Source organism: Alternaria incomplexa (assembly GCF_024043165.1).
Source record: "Alternaria incomplexa strain BMP 0042 chromosome Unknown scaffold_4, whole genome shotgun sequence".
NCBI classification, from domain to species: domain Eukaryota; kingdom Fungi; phylum Ascomycota; class Dothideomycetes; order Pleosporales; family Pleosporaceae; genus Alternaria; species Alternaria incomplexa.
Window position 1 is genome coordinate 130661 of NW_026249853.1, and position 16882 is coordinate 147542.

At 53.3% G+C, this 16882-nt stretch overlaps 6 protein-coding genes across 6 annotated transcripts; 4 read left to right on the forward strand and 2 right to left on the reverse strand.

Moving 5' to 3' along the window:
• Positions 1-567: 567 nt before the first annotated feature.
• J4E90_003235 (uncharacterized protein) lies at positions 568-5868 on the reverse strand (the record flags this gene model as incomplete). The annotated part of the gene is made up of 10 exons (XM_051432806.1): positions 568-773; positions 827-1313; positions 1359-1771; positions 1820-1917; positions 1965-2883; positions 2928-3046; positions 3897-4177; positions 4242-4855; positions 4917-5360; positions 5430-5868. The coding sequence occupies 10 exons, from the start codon at positions 5866-5868 to the stop codon at positions 568-570; spliced, it is 4020 nt and encodes a 1339-aa protein (XP_051292704.1).
• An 894-nt stretch (positions 5869-6762) lies between these two features.
• On the reverse strand, positions 6763-7903 carry J4E90_003236 (uncharacterized protein; the record flags this gene model as incomplete). Its single annotated transcript, XM_051432807.1, has 3 exons — positions 6763-6938; positions 6990-7754; positions 7825-7903. The coding sequence occupies 3 exons, from the start codon at positions 7901-7903 to the stop codon at positions 6763-6765; spliced, it is 1020 nt and encodes a 339-aa protein (XP_051292705.1).
• Positions 7904-8481: 578 nt separating this feature from the next.
• Positions 8482-9642, forward strand: J4E90_003237 (uncharacterized protein; the record flags this gene model as incomplete). The annotated part of the gene is made up of 1 exon (XM_051432808.1): positions 8482-9642. One exon carries the CDS (start codon positions 8482-8484, stop codon positions 9640-9642), a length of 1161 nt encoding a protein of 386 aa, XP_051292706.1.
• A 674-nt stretch (positions 9643-10316) lies between these two features.
• Positions 10317-12294, forward strand: J4E90_003238 (uncharacterized protein; the record flags this gene model as incomplete). Its single annotated transcript, XM_051432809.1, has 3 exons — positions 10317-10377; positions 10430-11691; positions 12046-12294. 3 exons carry the CDS (start codon positions 10317-10319, stop codon positions 12292-12294), a joined length of 1572 nt encoding a protein of 523 aa, XP_051292707.1.
• Positions 12295-13866: 1572 nt separating this feature from the next.
• On the forward strand, positions 13867-15063 carry J4E90_003239 (uncharacterized protein; the record flags this gene model as incomplete). The annotated part of the gene is made up of 2 exons (XM_051432810.1): positions 13867-14495; positions 14694-15063. The coding sequence occupies 2 exons, from the start codon at positions 13867-13869 to the stop codon at positions 15061-15063; spliced, it is 999 nt and encodes a 332-aa protein (XP_051292708.1).
• A 696-nt stretch (positions 15064-15759) lies between these two features.
• Positions 15760-16710, forward strand: J4E90_003240 (uncharacterized protein; the record flags this gene model as incomplete). The annotated part of the gene is made up of 2 exons (XM_051432811.1): positions 15760-16090; positions 16166-16710. The coding sequence occupies 2 exons, from the start codon at positions 15760-15762 to the stop codon at positions 16708-16710; spliced, it is 876 nt and encodes a 291-aa protein (XP_051292709.1).
• Between the last annotated feature and the right edge of the window lie 172 nt (positions 16711-16882).

The window sequence follows — 16882 nt, forward strand, 5'->3', positions numbered from 1 at the left end:
GCGTTGTGGAAAGGGAACGAGAGGAGGAGAGTCGCAGCCGAAAATAATGTTGCGAGGTTAGCATTTGGTGAGGTGGAAGCACTGGAGGAGTTATGGGTGGGTGAAAAGAGGGTTGCGAGACGATATGGTGGGAACGGGGTGTCTTGGATATGGGAGCGTAAATCGGATGACACGGTGGATGCCGCGCTGATAGGGATGAAGTGGGCGGAATATTGTAAAGAAAGAGAGGCTGTAGTTGTTTCAAGGGAGATCGGGACGTAACGGAGGAGGTGAGAAGTTGGGTAACTGCAGGTAAGTTGGCATCTATAGCAATTTGTTCAGTCGAGAACAGATGATCGATCCCATAAAGATAGCATCTAATAAATAACGTACATCATACCGAATGGGGAGTACAGGCTACCCGATGAATGCTAACTAGAGCCCACATACCCAAGAATAAGCCATGCTGTGAGTCCTCAGATGGGCCTCTGACGCCAAAGTTGATGCAACAGAACACAAAACAAGCCATCGTACAGGACATCACACGTAAACCCTTACATGCAAATTACACCAAGTGAGCGGCCCATTCTACCTTGCATAACCGTTACTACTACTCGATGGCATTGGTGACGCGGAAGCTGGTTTCCAGATCCTGATTCGTTTGTCATCGCCAGCAGAAGCGAATGTAGTAGGATCCTTGGGGTGCCACGCTACGCTATTGGCGCAGCCGTTGGAGTGTGCGTCGAGAGCTTCGATAAGGAGGCCATTGGAGCGCCATATGTATATTCGTGAATCTGAAAGCGTGCATTAGCAAATGATCCTGCATGAAGGAACAAGACAAACATACCCTCGCTGCCGCTGACTACAAAGTTCTCATCTGCGCCGCCAAACGCTGATCGAATCATGAACTGCTTTTGAGCATGTGCCTCGAAGCGTTGTATTACATCCCCAGTGTCGATTTCCATGAGCTTGATCTGATCCGGGCTTATGCTAACGAGCATATGCCGTGAATCCTGGCTGATCGTAACACTCGTCAACTTTGTACCATCAAGCTGGAACTCGGCAATCCTCTCATAAGTGGCATAATCAAACACGACGATCGCGCTCTCTGTAATGACGACTAATCGCTGGCCATCGGATGACAATGCGAGGCCGTTTACACGGAGCTTCCCATCATCGGCGAAGTTGTGCTTAAGGTTCCCGTCGAGGTCCCAAACACTACAGCCCATGTTGTCGTCCTGTGATCCAAGAATAATCCGTGTACCAGACGGATCCCAAGCCGCCGTGGTACATGGGTAGGTGAAGTCGCTGATACATTGTATGCATACACCGGTCTGCTAGTTTTAGTCGGAGCTATCAGAGCAATCTTGCCGCCTTACCTTGACGTCCCATATCCGTGCCGAGTTCTCTGGTTGCGAGCAACATGTTATTATCTTTGTGTCATCAGGACTCCAAGCAAGATGAGCGACGCCAGATTTCCTGTGTTCTGCGAGTCGATGTAACACCTTGTACGTGTTGGTTTCGTAGATAATGATTGTCTGGTCCTCGCCTGCAGATGCAAGTTTTGTGCCGTCGTTTGAGTACTGCAAGTACCAAACCTCACCCGTGTGGTGTTTCAAATCAAGAACAGCCTTTGTTGGGAAGTCATCCCTTTCGCAGTTGTGGTCGAGATAGAGAGACGGTGACGCGGCGGTGTTGTGGTATAGGCAATTTGCGATCCAGCTATCTTTTACTTCATCTAGCAGTACTGCTAACCTGTGTTCCGGGATCATAATGCTCGGCGAAATTGATTCTACAGGATGTCAGTATGAATCGCCATAGTCTGGGACTTGGTGCTTACTGGAAAGATCAGAAAGCAGATGCATCCGTGAGTCACCGCGAGCGCCGTCCCATTGAGCTTGATTTCTGAGGTCTTCGGCAGATTGGCACATCATAAGCCTACGAAGCGTTAGCTGGATAACGTCTGATGGCAGGATGATACTTACGCCGAAAGAGCGTGTAACCTTCCCACATCGCGATGAAGCGGCGTCAACTCTTGCCGAAGCACCGCAAGTGCCTTGCTCAGATCTCTTCGTTCAAGCAACTCGAGGTACTTTTGCTGCTTCAGACAAAATAGCATCACCTCGCGGTTTGCGCCCTCGGCTAGAGTCAAGCCTGTAGAACGCTGCGAGCTGGGCTGCGATGTCGACTTTCCCCAGGGCCTTCCGTAGGGAGCGTCTAGACCGACACCACCACCGGTGTGGTATGTATTTGACCCAAACAGCAGCTCTTCGGCTTCCTCCCAATCACCGTTCAGTACCGAAGTTCGGAATGCCGCAACTGTGGGCCCTTCGAGCTGGAAGCCGCTCTCCTTGCATAGTGCGCCCGCAGCACTGTGGTAGCCCAAGTCGGTCAGACTCTGTATCAGTATCCGCGTCACTTCTTCCCTGTCATGGCCAAAGAAAGTTGCAGGCACTGATCCCCCGTTCGCTACCGGCCCTCCATTCGTATAGGAGCCATTGCTCTCGTTCCTCCCGTGTGTGCTTCCATTCGCGCCCTTGGCCAGGGGCGACCTGTGCCCCGACGACTGTGACGATCCGTTTGCGAAGTTGCGCGAGGGCGATTGTGAGGATTTGGAGGTGTCGTTATCAAGGCGCATCTTCCCTTCCTGTCTGCGCCTGCGCTTCGAGATGTGGCGGGATAAGCTGCCCCGGGTGCCGCTGGTGAGGGGCTCGTCTTCGGCGTCGTCGCTCGCAGAGAAGCTGTGCCTGCGCTTTCCGGCTGTAGTCTGGTCGGATGACAGGATAGCGGCAGCGGGTGCGTGGTTGGAGGCTCGGGCGGCGGGTGCGGGCTGGTTGGAGGGGGCAGAGATGACTGGGGAAGAAGAAGCGGGGGACGTCGGGGTGGATGGGTGGTCGGAGGCGGCTGGGGAGGGAGGGTTTGGGGCGATTTCGTCTGCCAGGACGAACGCTGGGTCTGGTTACCCGCAGATGACGCGGGTATGGGTTGGTGGCAGCGCCGTGCCTGGAGGGGTGCTGGCTTGGGGATTAGGGAGAGAGCATAGGCAGCTTCGAGGCGAGGCGCTGTGCTGGAGTGCGCGTGGAGTCGGCGTAGTAGACGGTGGAGAGGTGGGCAAGCTTGCGGAGGTGAGCTCGGAGGTTTGGAGCAGCTGGCGATGTCACGAGCCGAGCAATGACGATGCCGTCGTCGGGGCCGGGCACCTTTGATGCTATCACAAACGCTCGAGCTGCGCCAAACAGGGGAAATCCGATAGTCGTCGTGTGCACGCCGTGGGTGCTTCTAGTGGCCGTCTTGATGGTTGCTGGCAGTTTGAGGTCCGTAGCTGGGGACCTAGGTGCAACCGGATGCGTTAAGCTCATGTGCCAAGTGGCAGCCACGATGTGCGAGAGATGGCCCAAAGCAGCGCAAGTATTACACCACAGGAAGCATTCAAGGGCGAAACGTCCACTCTCTGAGTCATTCAGTCAGTTCAAACGGCATCGTCACAACATGTTGCATGGAATGGTCCCAGGCAGGCATGCGCACCAAGATGCTCGGGTGGATCCGCATTGTCACAAGGGACCTAATCGCGCGATAAGAAAGGGAGCTAACGCCCGCACCATGGCCGGCACGACTCACAAGGACGCCCAAGTGCTCGTCTTTGCTGCTTTCGCGTCGACTGTGGCCGTAGACGCGTCATGCCTCGCTCCAGGCTGCCTTCCGGCCATTACAGACAAGGGCAACACGTCATGTGGAACAGGGTACGCGCTGTCATGCGGATCCATCAACCACCATCATCCATCAACCACCATCATCCATCAACCAACATCACACGTTCTTCAAAAACCACAGATTGTTCAAATATGACATGATTTACATGATCATAATTCTGATTCCAACTTCACAGTAGCACTGTTGCTACCCTATACCTCTTCTACACCCTCATCGTCGCGTTCCCGCCCGCTTCATGCTCCTTGAACCAGTTGAGGAACTGGAACAAACTCGCCTTGGGTGTCCTCTCAAGACTCGTGTAGTTCACGTACTGTACTCCGAACCTGACCGACGTACCAAGTGCCCACTCGAAGTTGTCTAGAATGGACCACCCCCATGCTCCAGTCACGTTGACGCCATCCACATGAATCGCCAGCAAAATGTTGTCTAGATATTGCTGGAAGTAGTCCGCTCTCTTCAAGTCAAAAAGTGCAGAATTCAGGGACGTCTGCAGAGGTAGAGGTACGAAGTCAGTATGTGTCTCACATGCACTTCGTACAGTCAGAACTTACCCATTGTCCTTCGAAAGGCTCCGCAAACCCGAATTCGCTCACAACAATGTCCGGGATTGATGGGAAGAGGACCTGAGTAATGTGCTTGAGGTAGCGGCGCACGCCGGCAGGTGCAGAGTAGAACCACGACATGGCCGGGTCGGCGGCAGGACCAATGGGGAAGCCATTAGGAGCCACACTTGCTGAACCAGCACAGTCAGGGAAGGACGGGTGTGACCGGTTGCTCGTGCATGACTCCAGCCCGCCATCGACCTCAAAAGCTAAGAAGCTGGAGTAGGGATCGATGGCGTAGAAGTCGCACGATCCTTTGATCATCTCCTTTTCCTCTTGTGTGAACTCGGGCAAGAGGTCACCAAGTGTGTCTTTGAGCGATTGCGGGTAGTCACCGTCAGTCCATGGTCCACCGAACCAGCCAATGCTAAAGTCAAAGTTCCGCTGGCGTGCAACTTCGTCTTCTGGTTTTGTGCTGTTGGCCTCGTAGTAGTTACCGCTGTTCTTGAAGGTCATGCGGCCGCGTCCTTTGAATTCTTCATGGTACCATTTGGACACCTTTGCGTGTGCTAGCAGTGTATGGTGGCCACAAAGGAAGCGGGCTTCATTGCCGCCTGTGACGCCTGAACCGTGGTAAACGAAGTCAGTGTATACCTCACATGCATTTCGTATGAAGAGACTTACCATTTGGCGCTGGGTAGTATTCACCTGCCGGATACCCGGCGTATTGCCAATTGCAGTATTGGGGCTCATTGATCGTAAACCACTCGTCAACGTAGGCATCATACCGTGTAATGACGAACTTGGCGTAGTTGAAGAAGTCGTCCACGACGCGGCGGTCAGTCCAGGCACCGTACTCATTGAATATGGCGAGAGGAGTGTCCCAGTGGAAGAGCGTTACCGCTGGATGAATGCCATTCTCGTGCATGGTTCTGATCACGTCGTCGTAGTGCGCAATGGCCTCCTCATTAACCGGGCCATGTCCAAAGGGAAAAAAGCGCGGCCATGAAAAGCTAGGGCTGAAGGCTTTGACTCCTAGACTTGCTAGTCTGGCGAAATCCTGTTTATACAGATAATAATGCTGATCAACGATATCGCCAGTCGTATTGTCGGCTACGTAGTTGGGAACTGCAGAAAAAGAGGTACGAAGTCAGTATATGTTTCACATGCACGTCTTGTAGTCAGGTCAGGACTTACCCCTATGTGCCAGCAAATCCCAAATACTGGGTCCTCTGCCTTCATCCTTGACCGCACCTTCGATTTGATACGCGGAAGAACTAAAGCCCCATTGAAAGTTCTTGGGGAGCTTCAAGCCCTGTACCTCGGGATATCCGCTTCCTACAAGAGCGTGATAGTATTGAGGATCTGGCTGCGGATATGCCGTTGGCTCTGCTGTTGGTTCAACGGTAGTCGTGATGGGGCCTGTAGCGATAGGGCCCACCATGTCCCAGAGCGAGGCGAGTGCATTGGGTCCGAAATCAGTGCGGGTATAGGCTGTGGGCTGTGCGGAGGCGTTGAAGCTTGAGGTACTGTAGCCTGAAGGCAAGACATAAGAGATAGTAGCTGTCCCGTTGCCCTGAGCAGCGACGGGAGCGGCGAGAACTAGAAGACTGAAGAAGGGCAGCAATTGATCCATCTTGAAGAGTCAAGGTGGGATAGCACAAATTGTTGCGCCACCATGATAGGATCCAGAGACTATTTAAGTAAGTACCTATGTACCTTTACTAGATCTATCCGCATCATACCGGGTGGTTTCATTGTGCTCCCCGCTGACGGAAACCTCTGATCGATGGAGATTACCCGGAAATTTTGAGCTCGGCGTGCATGGTACCCCTCAAGAAAGTGCTCAAAATCGTCTTTATGCATCCGATGGAGTGGATTACAAAAGGCTACAGAGGCAATCGTTGGTCAACAAGGAGCTAAGGTAAGCTCCAAGCTTCGTCGCGGTACCGAATGCTCGAGCGTGAGGATTTGCACCAAGACTGCAAACGTCATCAACGGGCAGGCCAGCGGAACTGGCGGAGTGAATTTCCGTGCCGAATGAGGAATAGATCGAAGCTCCTGCTAATTGATTGGTGGAGGCAAAGCTTCTCGAAGCCATGCACGGAGCTATTGCGGGGAAGCAACAACCATCTTGACTGATTGTTGAGCTTCCAAGAGACGTCGTGCGAAACTGTGTACCCAGATGGCAAGGTGAGCGGCAGAACAGAAGGCATGAACGGTCCGTCGACCGGAGCTTGGTAAGATCGGTAGAAGGAAACACGGGACGAAAGGACGCAGTTTGACAATGGAGCGGGGCGGGTCGACGAAACAAAGATTGTAGATGCCACAGAAGGGGATCGTGTCGTTTTGCCCAGGCGCACCTTTAGCATGCCATTGTCGGGCATGAACGAGTAGGTTTATTTAGTTCATCGCTACGTAAAAGAGACCTAGCAAAATGTCGCTAGGTTCTCCGGGTATATGGTCTTCGCCGTAACATACAACGAAGGTGGGAAGTCGTCCACGACGAGATTATGTTGAATCGTTACGTTTAAGCCTTGCGCTGCTTCTTCGAGGGCGGCTCTTGCTCTGACTTGCGACCCTTGCCCACCAATGCGCGAATGTCGACTGGTTCTTGTTCGTCGTCGTCGTCATCATCGTCACTAGCATCCATGACATCCAAGTCGGACAGTTCCTCGTCGTCTTCGTCTTCGTCGAATGTGCTCTCTGTGATCCATTAGCGATGGGATGAAGAGTAGTTAAGCGCATGCCACATACTGTAGTACTTAATAGCGTTAGGCCACATGTCTTCGGCGAGGATGGTAGCAACCTCATCGCCGCCTGGGAAGACCTCGATCTCCTGGTAGTCTTGCGGGTCTTCTTCGTCTTCAGCCTCATCCTCGTCATCGACCTTCTCCCCTCGCCTGATCTTCTCGAACCTCTCCTTCTCCTCCTTGGCAGCCTGTGCTGACTCCTGTGCGCTGACCCAGCGATAGCCGGAGACGAAAGAGAAGAGACCGAAGAAGCTAACAGAGGCGTCTGTAGCTGTTTCGATCTTCTTGGCCAGGTTCTTATATTCCTTAGTCTTGGCCTCCTCTTTCCTCGCAACGCCGTTAGCAGTGTCGGTTGCCAGCTTCTTCCTCATCTCGCCCAGCTTGTATGCCGCATCCGTGAGACCACCGGTGAGGTCCTTGTCCTTCTTCCAGTTGATTTTGACAGGCTCGGAAACTAGACCTTGCCAGTCCTTGGTCTTCCTGAACCAGAAGTTCTTCTCGAGCACGTTGTCTTCGAAGTATTCGTTGTCGGTGAAGCCGAACTTGAGCGAGAAGCTGCGCGGGGAGCCATTGGGGTCGTTGAGCTCGATCCGCGACACCTCAAAAGTATCGAGACACTCGGCGAAAACCTTGGAGTCTGTGGGCTGGATGAAGTTGTCGATCTCCGGCGGCGCCTGCTCGAAGACGAGCGACCAGAAGTGCGGGATCTTTGTCACGAAGTCGGCGCGCTTCTTGTAGAGAGGGCCCTGCAGAGCTTCGGCTTGGCGGACTGCGATGGGGTTAGCAATGCGATTCCCTTTCTCAAGACGCGACGTGATAGGAATGGAATCGCAACTTACTGATCTCCTCTTCCACGTCTTCGAATTCGTGCTCAAGAGCCGCAAGCTCCTCGAAGCGAGCGACGTCTACTTCATTCATTTGGTGATCCATGGGTTTCGAGCAGCTACCGCCGGGTGAGCAACAATCAGACACTTCAGACATTAAACCTTGGTGGAATGACGAAAGACTTCAGCCGTGAGCATTGTTTATAAAATTTCCGAACTGCTGCAGGGATGTTTGCGCGACGGGGCCCACTTAAAAAGGCGGAGGTGTTCGGCCCCACGCACCCGTGCACACGTTCATCCCCCTTTTGACAGCAGAACGCATCTATCTATCCTGTTTCGTCGACACGATAGACCGACGCGAAGTTCTATGGTGCGGAAAATGAATCTGCATCGCGATTCTTTCAACGCGGCGGGCACGTCAGCAGAAGGCCCTTAGCAACTGGGAGTCACAGAGATGACTTGCTTTCACTCCGCCACAGCGTCGCTCCTGGCAGTGCGCCCTGGTACATTCACGATAGGCAGCACCCGATACCCCACAGTGCCATATAAGCTCGCTACTCCCTCTGTTCGACGATTGTATGTCATAGTACTCAGAGTTCAACGAGAACAACACGCAATCCGCTTCTACCAGGCCCGACAACGATTTGCGCAATACTCGCTACTTAGGTAGCCATGGGAGGTCTCGCGTTCGCGAATGTTCCAACAGACTCCGGCAGACCCATCAAGGTCCCTCGCCTGCCACCAGCACTGTACAAGACGCTCTCCGCGCAGTATCAAGGCCTTTTGGAAACACTATTCGTACGTGTTGTCGTCCCGCGTGACGCTCCAGCCAAGACAGACCATGGGGACATCGACTTCTTGGTAGAAGGCATTCGGCCACCCAACACCAAAGAGGGGATATGGGCAGCGATACAAAAGAATCTCGACGCCGATATCCATCTCCCACGCGGCGGGTCCTCTTCCTACGCCGTGCGACATCCCGAGATACCAGATGCACACGTGCAAGTCGACGTCGAACTTTCGGTTGGAGATGAAACCCCGGAAAGCGCTGAGCTCTTCGAATGGACGCGCTTCATGAAAGGCGACGCTGACCTCGTGCAAATCATTGGCGTCTCTCATCGTCCGCTGGGTCTCACCTGCAATGACCAGGGCCTGCATGTACGAGTCGAAGAAATTGAGCCATACAACAAGAAGAAAGCGCTATTATTTCTCACACGAGATCCAAATCTCGCCATCGCTTTCTACGGCATGGATGTCGCAAAATACTGGTCAGGGTTCAAAGATGAAGACGATCTCTTTGACTGGGCCTCCAGCGGGAGGTTCTTTTCACATAAAATCTTCGAAGGGCGTGTCGAGAAGCACAACGATCGAGCCCGGCAAGCAAAGCGGCCCATGTACCAGCGTTTTGTAGAGGACTACATGCCAGCGCATCCCGACAGAGGTGATGCAAACACGTGGACTAAGCAGCAAGTACTGGAAGAGGCTCTTACAGTTTTCAAGAAGCAGGATGAGTACGACACTATGATGAAGGATCATCACCTCAAGACAGCGGAAGAAGAGCTCTGGAAGGAGATCAAAGTCACGGTCCCAATACAAAGCAACTCTCTCGCTCTCGTTCTGAAGGGCTTGAGGCGTTGGGTCGTGTTCCAGGATAATGAGCCGCGCATTTCGTCTCAGCCCAACCTTGGTGAGCCTTTAATCTGGTCCAAATTTGTATCGGCGGACAACAAAGACGCTGTGCTCAAGTGGGTGAAAAACAACTGGGAACAGGTCAAGGCTTTAGAGAAGGCGCGTGCGAATGCTGCCAAGGAAGCCGCGAAAGGCGCATCGTGAGGTCTGGGCCGGGCTGATAAAAGTCAAAGTAGTGCAAGGCGCAGACATGACAGAGACTTATGCGGTAGTGGTGCTGTAGATACTGTTTCCAATCGCGTTCACACGTGGTACTGTACGCATCTAAATTTTGCGGTTTTCGTGACGTAACGCGTGGATCTCTTAAGCCGATGGTTCCCATGCAGCTGCGGGCCTTCTTAACGCGAGCATGATCAGACCTGGCTTCGCGATGCAAATTTTCAGTTTCGTAGGGGTAATAGAATCGAGTTTCGAAGGGGTAATACGGATGATTTTGTAGGGGTAATCAGAATACCTAAAGGTGGGTCGCATGGTCGAACCTGCTACTTCGGCCCGATGGGAAAGGGCAACTTGATCACGACGATTTGCAACATTTCTCCGATGGTCAGTAGGTATCGCTGCGAGTGAATTGCGCTACGCTACTCGCTATCTTGCCAAGACTGAGTCCCAAGGTGGCTCTTATCTTTTTTGCTTTGTGTGGTACCGGATCGTGACGAACTTTCAAAGGCACTACCTTGTCAGACGGATCTCGATCGACAGAACCCAGCTACCACTCATAGCATTGCTTTTTCGCACCGAATAGCTTGCTCGCATCCACAAGTCTCCGCCAAACAAAGATAAGGCCTACGACAACTTCGATCCTCTAGCGCGTTAACGAGATGGACGACCAATACCCCGAGCTACAACTGCCAGAGTCACGGGTCTTGATCGTCATAACGGGTATATATTCATGGAGTGAACATTATATGTTCATCCGTACTGACCTCTCTAGGCGGCACGATATGCATGCGCAAATCTCCAGACGGACTGGTACCTGCGCGGGGTTTCCTCAAAGCTGGACTTGCACCCAGACCAGTCTTCAATGATGGATCGTACCCCGAGCCTTTGGAGATTGTTACCGACGACAAGGGCACACGCAAAGCCGTTCAAAGTCTAAGAACTCCAGTCAGCACCTATGATCGCCGCGTGCGATACTGCGTCCTCGAGTTCGAGAAGTTGCTCGATAGTAGCTCTATTGACTCGACTGGTTGGGATCAAATTGCCCGGACGGTGCAGCGAAACTACCAACTCTTCGATGGTTTCGTTATTTTGCATGGCACAGACTCTCTCGCGTACACGTCGTCGGCGTTGAGTTTCATGTTCCATAATCTGGGGAAGCCGGTGATATTGACGGGATCTCAAGCGCCAATGATGAACTTGCAAACCGATGCACAGGACAACCTCCTGAATTCTCTGATCATTGCTGGGCATTTTATGATACCGGAAGTGTGTCTATTTTTCAACTTCAAGCTGTTCCGAGGAAACCGCGCGACCAAAGTATCTGCAGAAGACTTTGACGCTTTTGGTAGCCCCAATTTACCACCGTTGGCTACTGTCTCATCTACCAAGACGAACGTCCTGTGGCATCGCGTTCATAGGTCTGTCGATCTAAGACCTTTTACCATACAGACCAGTCTGGATACAGCACATGTAGCTTGCCTGCGGGTGTTCCCAGGTATTACACCTGCAATGGTAGATGCAGTCCTACGCTTGGAAGGCCTCAAAGGACTGGTACTGGAAACCTTTGGAGCCGGAAATACCCCTGGAGGACCAGACAGCGCAATGACGCGATGCTTAGCGGATGCGGTAAAGAGAGGGATCGTGATTGTGAATGTAACACAATGTCTGAGTGGCAGTGTCAGCGCCCTGTACGCCCCAGGAGCGTACCTCGGTCGTGCAGGCGTCGTTTTCGGCCAGGATCTAACCTCAGAGGCAGCGCTCACTAAGCTGGCATACCTCCTTGCGCTACCGGATGCTACCCCCGAAGAGGTTGCGAAGCGCATGTCTGTTTCCTTACGTGGCGAGCTCACTGAGACTACAAGGACACATTTCGAGCACCCGTCAAGAAGTGGTGTCCTTACCCCTGAGCTTTCAAGTCTCACAGCGCTCGGCTATGCTGTCCAAAAGGGCGACCTGCAAGCGACAAAAGACATAATTCGAGGAGAGCCTCGCTGGTTGTTGAACGATGCAGATTATCAAATGAACAGCCCTGTAGTAAGTGCCATTCCATCCACTCAGCATCCTTATGACTATCTCTGCCCTCCGAGTCACCTTCCAACAACAGCACGCAATTTGAGACCTTCACTGTTCCTGTATCATGCAAGAGCCGGTATCGGAAGGGTTGCACCATATTTGCTGCACGGCTCGTAACGCATACACCATTATCAAGATAAAGGAACGAGACGCCGCCGGCTCAGAGGGACAGAGCCAAACAGCTCACAGTTGTGCCCCAGTAGTGCGGTGAGACGCAGTCGCTTATCTTCCAGCCCATCACCGCATTGCATTCGCTTCTGGAGCGACTTAATCCGTCTGAGCGAGATTGCGTTCCTTGCTGACGTGCCGGTGTAGCATCTTGCGGCAACAAGCCCCAACGTTGAGATTCTGCGCGACTTTCTGGCCCAAGGCGCCTCTGTGCATCTTCGAAACCGATCAGGAAATACCCCGCTCTTCTTGGCCGCAGCGGCTGGCTTACCAGATCACGTACAGACATTAATCGACGCAGGAGCCCATCTTCACAGCGATGAAGTCAGTGCCGCAAAGTTGCATGCGTCAGAGGGCGACGGCAACGCTGAAGTTTGGAGCCGTGTGATTGGCTGAAATGTGCAGCACGTTGAGCACTGCTGGGAGCACGGTTGATTGTGGCTGCTTGTTGGCTGCAGCCTAGCGAGCGAATTGTCTATATGATGGATGCATGGCGCCTCGAAATGTCGCCATATATGGCACGTTGGTCCCCAAAGTCTGGTGACGCACCGGAATCAGCCCGACGAATGCTGCGGCGTTGACAGAGGTGAATCATTGGAGTTACGCGACAATATCCCGGCTGCTATCATGGAGCGCAACCCACTCGGAATCTTGCCGCTGATAGGAGCAGTCGTGGTCGACCGCAGTTGTGCAGTAACGCTGGTATGGCCGGGGTCGACGTGGACATGAAGGTATACACCAAACGATGGTGCTGGATAGACCCGCCATGCGTGTGGGGAAGTTATTCAAGTGCGTGTCCACATATAGATTGAAGATGTACATCGACCAGGGCGTCCCGCTAAAGGCATGGAGACCTCGGGAGCTTGTTTCAGTTAGTAAAAGAAATCTCTGTGCCAAGAATCGACACCGTGATGTCCCTTACACTCGGGGTAACTCGTTCATAGCACGTTTCCTACAGGTGACGGTAGATGGCTCCGAGTTCAGCAACGTGTACAGCGCAGCGGTTTCTGACGGCTCCATAAATCCGTCATTCGCGGTCCCTGAACTTAGTGTATCCCCGCATTGACTCGCAGACACTGCCCCTCATCGATTTCTTTGCGTTACGAGCAGATTCGAATGTGGAGCGCTCGTCTATGAATTAGCCTACCAAGCTCGTTGCAGTCGGATGATGGTGCACGCTGCTCGCTTGTGTATGCATAGTATGGCGTGTCGAAAAACGAAAGGCGATCCTGCGAGATTGTTCCGCCATGGCCCAGTAGAGCAACTCGAACAGTCTCGAGTGATAGAGTGGACCACTACGGGCATATTGCGCTGGCCAACTGTGGTAAGTACTGGCCGCGGTCAGGTGTTCGCGATGTCAAGCGGAGCCTATTCGCCCTTGCGGGTGGACTATTAGGTAAGGCTTTTCCCAGCAATGCAAATGGCGAGCCCAAACTTGGCTGTAATGTCATACAAAAAACGGCTCGTTTCGAGCTTCTCCTGTTTCTCCGGTCGGCGTCTTTGACCGTAGCTCTGCTCTTTAAACATTGCGTGTGTCTACGTCAAAGGTAAAGGAATCGGACCGCAACCTCAACCTCAGAACACGACGACTAGCTTCGCGCAACCCTGCATAAAGCGACTCACGTGCCTGCCATCGATCGCACTATCAGAGGCTTGACCACCTTTGTGCGTCGCAAGCACGTTATTATCTGCCCGCCGAACCGGCATCGCTGACGCCGCCGAACCGAATCCCTCCCAAGGTTACCACTACCCTTACACCAAGTCCTTATCTCACCCTCACCCGCCATTGAGCTACTGCCTACTTCCCGGAGCCCCAGGTGACGACTGCCCGGTATCCTCGCGCCTTGGCCCTGTTTGTGTTTTATATACTCACAACCACCCTTCCGAAAGTCGCAACTTCCACAGGACTGCGAAAAAATTCTCAAAAGCACTTCTTTTCGCCCAAGATTCTCGCTCAAGGATACACGAATGCAAAGGACCGTCGTTACCATCAACAGCAATGGCCGCCAATCGGCGAGCTTCATTCGCGTGGCCGCCGCACTAGGATGGCAAGTACGAGCGCAGATGCGAGACTTGAACGGAATAGTTGCGCGGGAGCTGTCGGAATTGGACAATGTCACTGTCTATATTGGCGCGCTGGAAGACAAGAAATTTCTCGACGATCTGTTCAAGAGCGCGCAATGCGCATTCATAAATACCACGCACTGGGGAGACGAGGTTTCGATTGGTCGATCGCTTGCCGATGCCGCAAAGAAGGCCGGAATCCAACACTACATCTACTCTAGCATGCCCGACCACTCTGTCTTTGGCAACAACTGGAGATCACTACCACTATGGGCACCCAAGTTCACCGTCGAACAGTACATCCGCCAAATCGGCCTGCCAGCAACCTTTGTTTACTGCGGCATCTACCACAACAACTTTACCGGTCTCGACTTCCCGCTATTCCGCATGGAGCACCAGTACGATGGAAGTTTCGTCTGGCAAGCACCATTCCACCCAGATCAGCCTCTGCCCTGGTTGGACTCGGAACATGATATAGGACCAGCTATTTACCAACTATTTAAGGAAGGTCCACGAAAGTGGAATGGCAAGCGGTAAGCGTGTTCTGCATCTGCATATCCCGGTCCACATCATGCGGACAGTCTCCACAGTGGTTCGATCTGGTGGCTTAGCATCACTGGTGGTCGACTGTAAAATTTTCCGCTATTTTCTCGCATGCTGTCATGACGTGGCTGCATCACAAGATACCTGTAGGGCACGTATAATTTTGGACTATGTACTGACTGACTCAGGATTCCGCTTGCATTTGCGTCAATGACCCCGAGAGAAGTCTGTAAAGCTTTCAGTACGGGCCTCCGGAGACCAGTCCGCTACAAGCGGGGCCCCATAATGATCAACGTGCCCACACCCACAGGCTATCGGGAGCACCTTTCCGCGCTGGAGTACACACTGGGCGAGAAGGGCGCACCGTACTTTGGACCCGATCTTGAGCCAGACGTTCCCAAGGTATCCCTTGAACTGTGGGAGGGAAACCGATCCATGGAGGAGTATGCCCAGGAGGTGTTCCCTGTGGAAGAGGCTGCCAACGGTCTCACTTGGATGGAAGAGGTAGAGACGCCTAGGAGAGAGATCGAGATCGACTTTGAACAGATCAATTGCTGACGGCTGGCTTCATCTTCCAGGGCGAGATTTTTCAGCATTCCAACGTTGTCTTGGGTCTAAGCGAGCAGCTCAACCAGGCGCGACTCTAATTCCTTCGGTTCGACATGTCCCCTTGGTTCCCTCGGCGTCGGACGGTAGCATCTCAACGGCGTCTGGCCTTACCTTTCCTTTGGAGTATCGGGGTAGAAAAGCGGTAAAATGCATGGCGATGGGATGCCTAGGGCGGCAATTCCGGGCTCTTTCTGCGGGTCCATGTCGTTGTCTGGAACACACGTGGTTTCCTCGCTCGACATCGCGCAAGCATGGTGTTTGGGCTGCCTTTTTCAGCGTGTGCATACACTGCGGTATACCAGGGGCGGTGGTGATCTGCATTTTCAAAAGTTAGTCCTTTCTTAATCACTCCACTAGGGAGATGTCCACTTGACTGTTTCATGGAAGCGATGTGGGTGTACGGGCTAGGTTCACACCGATTACGATCGGTGCATTGCGACGGTGTTTGAACTGTAGCCAAGATAAAAATGATACACAAATACCGAAAATTGCCAAGATGAATTGCACGAGGCCATTAGTGAAGCATGTGGTTGTGAAGGGGGGCCAGGCAATTGGGCTATGCGGGACGGACGATTGCTGACATAAGCGACCTCGAATTTCATGAAGCTGGACTGTATGCGGCGACGACTGCAACTCCGCCCGCCAATGTCAGCCGTCATACCCTGCACGCGGGCTACAGCCCAGCGAGTCGCCTTCCGAGCCGCACGATGTAAACGATTCGCAAGCACCGAGACTGTCGCTGTCGATGCAGCGCCCACGACGCCCATATTGCCCGCCAGGCGTGAGCAGCGGCTGTCAACGCAGGAGCCGGATCTCAGCCAGCGGTTGCACAGAGCCTTGTATCCGCATTTGTACGGAGAAGATGGCCAGTTCAAAAGCGGGGAACTGGTGAGAATGAAGCGCCGGAAACAGAAGAAGCCCATCGACTCCAAGTGGCAGCCGGTGATGAAGCAGAAGAGTGTAGACCACCAATTGAGTACGGCCATCCCTCGATGCCTGGCCACATTGCCGCATGCTGGAAGATATTGCAATGGCTGACTCTATCCCACAGGCCACCAGTTCGGCGTACCCGTCTTCAAGCCCACTACGCTCAACATCAAGAAAACCTGTCCCAACCCCATCTCAGCCGTGAACGCCTCGCAGATCAGCCTCCTCGACCCCACCGGAGCACGAACCCGCCTTTTCGCAAAGGACAACCCAGAATGCGCGCGAGTCGGCGACATCCTGCTTGTGCGCCAACGCACCGGCGATCCCTTCGCTGGCGTATGCATCAACATCCGCCGTCGCGGTACCGACACTGCTATCCTCCTGCGCGGCCAGCTTACCCGTGTCGGCGTGGAGATGTGGTACAAGGTCTACAGCCCATTGGTAGAGGGTATAGAGGTTGTGCAGCGGGCGGCCAAGAGGGCAAGACGCGCCAGGTTGACGTACATGAGGACTGTCAAGCACGACAGGGGAAGCGTGGAGAACGTCGTCAGGATGTACCTCAGGCAGAAGGCTGCCCTGGGTACGTCCGAGGGACAGAAGAAGAAGGGTGCCGGGGCTGCAGCGGCCATGATGGGTGGCAAGAAGAAGGGCAGGGCCAAGAAGAGGTAGACCCACGAGAGCGTCTTACACTGCCTCACCTGACTTCCTGGATACTGTTATAAGAACACTGTACATATATGTACAATACTACGAGCAATGTCAAGGACATGATCACTTGCAGCCTGAGCGTGAAGCAAGATAAGTGAGTTGTGCTACAAACAACGCGGAGAATGATGATCAC